At 42.1% G+C, this 9063-nt stretch overlaps 1 protein-coding gene across 1 annotated transcript; it reads right to left on the minus strand.

Annotated features, from left to right (window-relative positions):
• Nucleotides 1-5350: 5350 nt before the first annotated feature.
• On the minus strand, nt 5351-5969 carry hoatz (HOATZ cilia and flagella associated protein). The gene has a single exon (XM_069165306.1). The coding sequence runs from the start codon at nt 5935-5937 to the stop codon at nt 5443-5445; it is 495 nt and encodes a 164-aa protein (XP_069021407.1). The 5' UTR covers nt 5938-5969; the 3' UTR covers nt 5351-5442.
• Nucleotides 5970-9063: the final 3094 nt, after the last annotated feature.

Below are 9063 nucleotides of genomic sequence, written 5' to 3' on the forward strand. Positions count from 1 at the left end.
ATGATTAATTCAAGTGAACAAATGAAGCATTACGAGGTGTAAAATTGCTCATTTGTATGCATGAATTATGATTTCAAGGCATGAATTATAGAAACGAGCTCATTACTGCCATCACCTGAACTTTTTATTTTTTTGATTTGCTGAGACCTTTGAAGATGAATCCAGCTCCATGCTGACCTGCAGTTATGGATTCCTTTCCCTCCCACACAGCTCGACGACACACGCTTTGATCCATAATATCTGCACGGACACGCGTGATGAATGGATTGAAAGATTGTTTTCTCTGTAACGGGTGTTTCTGAGGTCAAAAAATGAACTTACATTTTAGCCATTCTACATTCAACTACACGCACATGCTGATGTTTAACAGGTTTATTCATCAAGTTTAACATCCTATTTTAGCATATTAGCATTTGCTAATTAGCGAAACACAAAGCTCGTTTAATTGGTCTCCAAAGCTAATTAATTAATTTATAGAGCAGACTGGCAGTTTGACTGTAAATTTTCCAGTTTAAAATGTTTTTGTTAAAAAATGAAGTTACAAAAAATAAAAAAGTATATTTTTATGGCCACATGGGGGCAGCTAATGCAAAAAGCTGCAAACACAACAAATATTATGACTTTAAAAAGTTGCTGTTGGCAAAAAGGTTTTAGCAGCTAAATGTGCTGCATAAAATATTGAATCTGTGCAGTTAAAAAAAAAAAAAAAAAGACGCATATTTGCGGAGATGTGGGTAAAAAAAACTTCACTTCCCGTCACCTCGACAGCTGAAACATGACGCGCTCGTTCAGCCTCCAGATGACGATATAAACCTCTTGTTTGGTACTAAACGGGGTCCTTGGAGAAGACAGCAGATGCAGATTTTCTGTGCTGCTCCGTGTTAATGGGGCTTCATGATAGCGGTGCTTCATCTTCAAGGTGGACCTGCATTTTTCAGTCAGTGTAAACAAAGCTGCCTGTATGACCTTCTCTTTTAATGACCACGCCATATTAAACAAGAGCTTTTATACACTGCACTGAGCTGGACATACATCAGTGGCTCGGTGTTTGCAGGTTGTAATACAAATAAATTGGCCTCAAGGTCTTGATGGGAGGGAAGTAGGTTATCTGTTTCCATCAGAAACAAGAGGGGAAATTAATCCTGATGCTATTCACTTCCAATAAGACATACCCCAGCGATCAATGCCCTTTATTTCCATGAACTGAACCACCCATCCTCGGCCTGGACCTTTTTCCTGGAACTGATCAATGCATAGCTTCTCTCATTAACAGTGACATTTTACACGTGAGGACTATGGATGCGAGTTTTCTTTTTTGTTGGCTCAAGACTCAACTTTCACAGAAAAGTGATGATCTCGCCTGCGTCTACTTGGATGTCAAAGTTCAGCTCAATTTCTGCTCCCTCTCTGTGACGTAAAAGGTAAGAAACCAAGGTCGCACACATTTTGTCATTTTAAACAGCTATTATAAATACTGAGTCCTCTTTTTTCCAGATGTGCAAAAGTAAGCTAACAAATGACTGACAGGTGTTAAAGGCCTGAAAAAAATAGTTTTTCAAAGAAGACACTGAATATTTAACCGGGTCAGATGGTCACAGGCTTGAAGCCGTCATTGCATTAAAGGACTGTGCAACCAAATATTAGACTTTATAACTTATATTTTAACGTGTACATGTGAAGAACAGCACTCGACATTAAAATGGCTCTTTGGATAAAATGACAAAATGTATGTGCATGTAGACAGTGTGAAATAAAAGCTAAAGCTTCATTTTAAAAGGTGTAAAGCGTCAAAAACATCAAATTTCACTTGCTGTTAACATACTTTTGGAGGTAACTGTACAATAAATCACCTCTGGCAAAATCCATCACACAACAATAACTCCCTTCCACTGCTGTTTTGGATGTTGTTTTATTCTAATTCATTGCACTGTTGTTTAGGTTAGTTTATTTCATATTATTCATCTTTATTTTCAGATGGACCTCCAGAAAACTAATAAGAAGGAGTGACTTTAGCTAACAACACCAAGATAACTGATGGACACATTTTATTCACTTTGGATTTGATGAGAGAAGTTGAATGGGAGTCTATGGAGCCGGAGGCTTTTTGGAGCCGACCTCTAGTGGCCTTTTATCTGTTTTTGGTCTCCACCAGGGAACGACAGCTCTTTAGCTGCTGAACGCTGCGCCGTGTTAATCAGCTAATAATTCTTTACAGGTTCATTGCAGCGAGCGTCCGTTTTCAAATTGTTTGTGTTAAATATAAATTACAGCCACCGTAAGTTTACGTTGAGGCAGTTAGTTGGGAGTCCAGTACGATGATAAAAATGTAAGTGGGGCTGAGATATAAACGTTCAACATTCAGCTGAGCAGATGATCTTTTGTTTTGGGGTTTTAGTAGCTCTCCAGCCGAGAAACAAGAGTAAGAGAAACATCATTAAAGATTAAATGTTCCGAGGCGATGCCGGTGAATCCCAAAAGACGTCTGAAAGTCAGAGCTTTTTTTTTTTTTTTTTTTACAAGATTGCTGCCGGTACTTATCAACCGTAAAACATCCCCTCTGGGTGCATAACTTTTATTGGCGGGGACACGGTTATATATCACCTCACTTTAAACTCCAACTCAGGGACGTGTGTGCCGTTGGAAAAGCTCACGTGTCGCTGTCATTTGTGTCCCCTTGTGCGGTTTATGAGCATCTTTGTTCTTGTGTTACACAACAGGTTGTCGGAGCCGTAAATATCCTCCCGGCCCTCCTTCCACCTGAGCTCATAAAGCACTTCAGTGTTCATATCTGCTGGTTAGATATTCTGCACAGAGATCAGTCCCGTGACCCCCCACCACCACCACCACCCCGAAGGCCGGACTCTGCAGAGCTCTGAGAGGCAGGTCGGCTGTTTGACCGGACTCTTACTGAGAGGTTGCATCAGGAAGTGGCCCCTTTGATGCTTTTAGTCTTCCATTATTTAACCAGAGACATTTTTTGGACCTCGAGAGCTCGTGGCGTATTTAAGTGGTTCGAGCTGTGAGAACAACATTAGCTGATATTAACGTTGCAGGTAACGTACACAGGAAATGCCGACGGTATAATGAAGACGATGCTGCTGGGAACGTCAACATTTTCCTCGGGGCGTTATTAAAAAAAACAAACTAAAAAAAACCTGATGAAATCCATCCGACGATGAATGAACGTCCACATCGTCCGCCACTTCCAGAAAATGTCAGCAAACACGTCACAACTCATGAACTCTTCGAGTTTTCAGAGCAGGAAGTCAGACGGAGGAAAGCAAAATAAAACACCCTGTGCAGACTCCCGCTCGTACATCACATCACTACGTCCACGTCTCCGCCCGGACATTGGCCGTCGCCGTCTTGCTACTTCGGAGCCAGAAGTGACCATATTTGGACGAGTTGGAGGAGGAGCTAATTAGTATACTAATTATAATATTAAATGATAAATATCTATAATTGAGGATATATATTAAATGAAGTGGTCATAAATTTTAACGCAAACATTCGAAAAACATCCAAAACATCTGACGATATTTACGTTTAAATTTTAATCGTCTGCAAATATATTTCAAGAAAATACCGAGAGACGACACTGCCGGGCGGAGATGAGACACCGGAGCTGCTGCCCCTGACGGGGAATTATTTTTGAGGGGAGGACGGTCGAGGGTTCAAAATCAGGAGCGCTCAGACAGATTGGAGTGAAAGAGGAAACGAACTGATTTCTACCATGTTTGCTTTCTGCTACTCACACATGACATAGTGTACACATTATAACACAGGTTGCTGTGTGTAATGAAGACACTATAAATTGGCTTTTACTGACATCTAATGGTCAAATTTCATCATTACATGACCGACTGTAATCTGGACAGTGGAACCTGCACAGTTAGAAAGTGTTCATGTAAAAGGACTAGGATGATGCTATTCAATACATATTCCATTAAAACACCAAATCAAAGTTTCACGACTTCCCTTCTTTGTCTGTAGCTCTCTGCTTCAAGACTTCAAGGCTCCTACTGAAGATTTAAAATCTTAAAAAACAAAAAAAATGTATATGCTATTTCATGTGAGAAGTTGAACGGGAGTCTCTGGAGACAGTTTTTTTTGGAGCCAACCCTCTAGTGGTACTCGGTGGTACTGCAGCTGAAGGCGCTTTTTACATCGGCCTCTTATCTGACCCAGTTTTATGTAGTTTAACGTAAAGATGCATTAAAATGAAAAGAGCTTCATTGGTTGTACTAATGGATGTAAACGTATCCATAAAAATCATTTCTCAACCATTAATGAAGATATTAATTGCAGTTTAATAACCCTTTACAAATTCCGCCTTATAAAGAGATACCAACTTACCTTTTTAAAACAATGAAAACTAAAGACGCATCATGTGACGTTTTTAGTGGATATTTTCAAGACCTAACGAGCGATAATCTGCTTTCCTGCCGTTCGTCCGGGTGTCATCGTTTCACAAGGCGTTTACAGACTGACGAGCTCCTGCACGATCTGTCCGCTCCGAAAACTATAACCAAATTAGTTAAAGTCAACAGTCAGCAGGCCTCTTCTTATCCTATTATGGTGCCTTCTCCACTGGACATTTGGAATTTGAATATCCACACAGGCTTCACTTCACCTTATGTAATGCTGTTTGAAGCTAACTGCTGCTGCTCGACTGGACACCAGTCAAAACCTGTGATTGTGATTTAAATATGATGTTATATTCAGAGTCTTTTCATGTCCTTGTGATGGACTGCTGACTCATACAAGATGTCATGTTTGGTCTGACCAGATTTGTATTTTATTTTTTATCAACCAGCAGATGTTTTCAATCTAGAACCACCAAACGAATCGACAACGACTGGTTTTGGAGACCAAAAATGATCCACGCGATATCACGACGATGTCACGTGTTTACTTGCAGACGCGTGAAAACTAAGTTGACGGTTTAGGAAACTAATAATTTTGTGAAATATGTGATGTTATGTACATAATTTACTTACAATCGACTGCTGTCTCGTTGACTTCGTGATGAATGTCCGTGGGCGGGGCTTAGTGTCCTCGGGTTCTCCAATCAGATGGAGTCATGCCACGTTGAACTGGACCTCTTGTGTCTCTAGTGGACTGAAGGGTGTATTACATGCGTTGGTGTTTGGACACTGGTTGGACAACATAAGACACTTGGGGACGTCACCTTGGAGGTTTTTCACCATTTCTTGATGATTGATTGACTAACTGTTTATTTCATTGTGGAATTAATCAGTAATAATAACATTTAAAAATAATACTTCCATTTATTCATTCACGCCACATCACAGTCACATCCGTGTTCAGGTTGGTATTTTTGAAATATTTCTTCTTTATTGAATAAATATAGCATGTAGGACTCATAACCTGATGTTTCATTTGGACATATTTGTTCCTCTATAAGTTCCCAGTCCTGTCCTACTGCAGTCTTCTCACCAGCTCCTTGTCCGCCTCAGTCTCCGGAGCTTCTTCTGGCTTCAACACTTCGTGTCTGCCGACCTTCAGCTTCGGCTTGAAGCCGGCACGCAGCAGCTCCTTCTGGATCCTCTGCTCCCTCTGCCTCCTCTGCAGAGCCAGGATCTCCTTCCTCTGCTCGGCCATGGCCTCGTACCGCTGTCTCTCCTCCTGCTGCTGCAGCCGCAGAGCATGGACGTTCGGCGGCTCCGGGTCAGACGGTTTGGTACCGGGACCAGCGGTGCTGCTGCGCGGCGGCCGGGACACCGCCGGCAGCCGGGACACCGGCAGCCTCTGACGGATGTCTGCCGACACCAGCCGGGACTCCAGCGGGGGCTGCAGGGACACGGAGCTCCACAGCTGCCTGGCGTTGGACACGTCCTCCGGAGAGGAGCCCTCAAACACGGTGAAGAACTTATCAACGTCGTCCTGCTCCGGAGGTTCCGGCTGGACGGACATTTCTACCTTCAGGACGCAAAGCTGTGAATTGTACAAATTATGTTCCCCTACAGGTGGGCTGCTGTTTACTATGGTCACCATGGAAACGAGACTACGGCAAGGCAGAGTCAAGAGTCAGACTATTCGCGTAAACCTTTCAGAATAAAAGCAGCGAAGTACATGACACACGAGGGGTAATTGGGGTGAATTTAGAAAACTGTATATATTTTAGAGTACTTACCCCAGTTTTTGGTGGCAGGCTTTGTCTTTTAGATATTTATTCTAATCCAAAACAATAAACCAAATAAGTGAGAGGGATTTTAGGTAGGCCAACAAAGACTTTTTTTTTTAAATTTACCAAATGAAAACAGTCTCATCAGATGCATTTTATCTTTTTTACACCAACTAAAATGTCATCTTTTTAGTAATTAAGTTATAGGCTATTTCATAATGACTTTTAGCTGTTAAGCAATTACGTCTCAGCAAAACTAAGTAAAATGTTAATCTGCAATGTAATAATAGCTGTCAAATTAACATAATGGAATAAAAACTAAGATTTTTTTCCCTCTAAAATTGCGTACAAAGTAGCAAAAATAAACCTAAAAAAGGTTTCACTATAATACACTGTTTACTTCTCTGTTCAGCAGCCAAATATAATCACACTCCAGGCTCTTCATTTCAAGGCAGACTGACTAAACCTCATGTGATTGGCTGGATACAGATGTGCTGCAAACTTTGGAGAGGAGGTGGGTCTCAGTACAGCTCGACCCCCAGGTGTCAGGGCGGTTTAAATAGTGAGAAGGAGGCGGAGGAAGGAGGACATCATCACCATCATCATCATCACCACCAACCATCCCCTTCATTTACCTGCCATGATATCATCATTTCCCCGGAGTTCAGCCTGCATCCTGCACCGAGGACCGGAGCTCTGAGCAGTGAGTATGAAGCTGCAAGCTTTTAACACACAGGACAGGTGGATGTTACTGGTTCCATGCAGAGGATTCACCTGCTTAGTTCATCACAAAGTCTCCAAGAATGACTTTACAGGTGGAAGAGAAACTAAAAGCAAGTTTTGGCATCTAAAAGTAAAATTTTTGACTATAACACATCGAGAGAAACATGTTGTGTTAATGTTTCCCTTTGAATTGAGGAGAAATGTTCCTTTTTTTTAAAGTGTAAAAGCCTGCTGCATTAAACCTGCCTCTCTGACACGTTAATGGTCTTTGCAGAGATGCTACATGTTTTTGATTTGTGCCCACACTGTGGCGGCCACACACCGATGCACCCTGTGACAAGTCACCATTTTGGTGTAAACGGTAAGCTTGGCTGGACACACGGTGCTGCTGCACCTTATAAGGTAGTATGCCGGCTAAGACTCGAGCATCCCCTCTCTTTGGGCTACCAAGCTACCAGGGAGCAAAAGGGTTAGCCAAACATGGGCATTCTAGCATGGCAGCTCACTTGTTTGATTCCAGGGGTGATCTGTGTGCTGCTTTTCTTGTTTTATTGCCTGCTGTTTGATGGGAGGTCAAAGCAGCCTCGTGACCCACACGAGGAGGCGCAAACAAGGATAAGTGAGTAAGTAGCTCAATGGGGAAACTTCAGGTGGGAAAATGTGCCGAAGGCCGGCACCAGCAGAAATGAGTGGGGCAAGTTTGCTGGAACTAACTGTGGAGGATGTGTGTGATGCAGAGGCAGCGAGATGGAGGTGAGCTGATGGGTTTTATTGATGCTCATCGGCTCTCATCACTGCTGTGTGAATAAAGAGCCGTGTGATCATTTGAATATCTGCAGTTCCTTCAGAAGGTTTCACAGATCTGACAGGTGGTAGATATTCGTCCTCGGGCTGACGCACTTTAGAGAGTTCACAGGAGGAGTAAACTACCTTGATTTCGACCTGCTGTATCTGTGCTTCGTGGGTAAATTTTGCTCTGTTGATGAGTTTTTCTTTCTGATATTTAGTATTTTGATTCCAGACGTTCGTGTTACTTTATAAATGTAAACTTCTGCTTTTACAATGTTGTCTTTTTTCCCTTTGGACTCTTTATATGCGACTTTAACCGATTGAATATAGAAAGCTCCTTTCTCCTGTCATGACGAGTACTCGTCTGTCTTCTTTGGCTCTGCCTGTAAGCTTTCTAAAGCCTGATGAAATGATCCTGATGATGATGTCACAGTGATGTCATCGGGGTTACCTGAAAGTTTTTCGTGACAAAGTGTTGACTTTAACCTGATTCCAAGGGTGTGAGTTCAGCTGCTCTCTGCACAGCTTGAACGCATAGACTGTATTTAAAAGTTGACGTAGCTTTCGTGCGGAAGTGCCTTAAGCTGCAATACCACTGAGGGCCACTAGGATCTCTCCTGAAATACAAAGTCAGTAAATGTTTTCCACGAGTCGTTATGGTGTCATTAGCTAAATTCCCTCCTTCTGATAAGTGTTCTGGTCCTTCTGGAAATAACCCCATTATAAATGAGATACTGGGCCTCAAAAAGTGGTATGTTTGGGGGCGTGTCTTTTTGATTTGCTCCTCCCTATCTCGTCCAAATATGGTCACTTCTGGCTCCAAAACTGGAAAAAAGTCTCACTTTTTTCCCCATAAAGATGAAATTGGAAACGCGAGATTAGTCTCAAACACAGCCAAATTTAGAGCCCCACATCTCTAGCATGCTTCACACTAGAAACGTCATTCAAAGTTTGTACTCGTCATGAGACCTTGAACTTTTACTGACTCAAGTGATGCTTTGATATCTGTTACCGTTTTTATGAAATCTCAGTTTAAGTTTTATGAACTTTTTTAGACTATTTCTTAGTTTACAATGGGTGTGTATTGGACGGAATCTAGAGTGATGACGTCACACGTGATGTCACGCACTCTTTTGACCCCCTGAAATCATTCAAAAAAATGTGGTGTTAATCCTGTTTTCTGCCCACAGTGTTCACTCTACATCCACAATTTATACATCAAACTGTAGGGATTTTTGTTGGCTTTCACCCAGTGTGACTCTCATCACGATAGGAGTTATGGTTTTTGCTGAAATCGCCTCTGAGCGCTGAGTGCTCCCACCAACTCTCCAATAGACTCCCATTATATCTCAGCTCTGAAACTGGTGCTTGAAAACAGAAACGTAGGGTGTCTGTAACCTGCG

This window comes from Embiotoca jacksoni, unplaced genomic scaffold, assembly GCF_022577435.1.
Source record: "Embiotoca jacksoni isolate LCO1_2020_lvr unplaced genomic scaffold, fEmbJac1.0.p SCAF_34, whole genome shotgun sequence".
Lineage (NCBI taxonomy): Eukaryota > Metazoa > Chordata > Actinopteri > Embiotocidae > Embiotoca > Embiotoca jacksoni.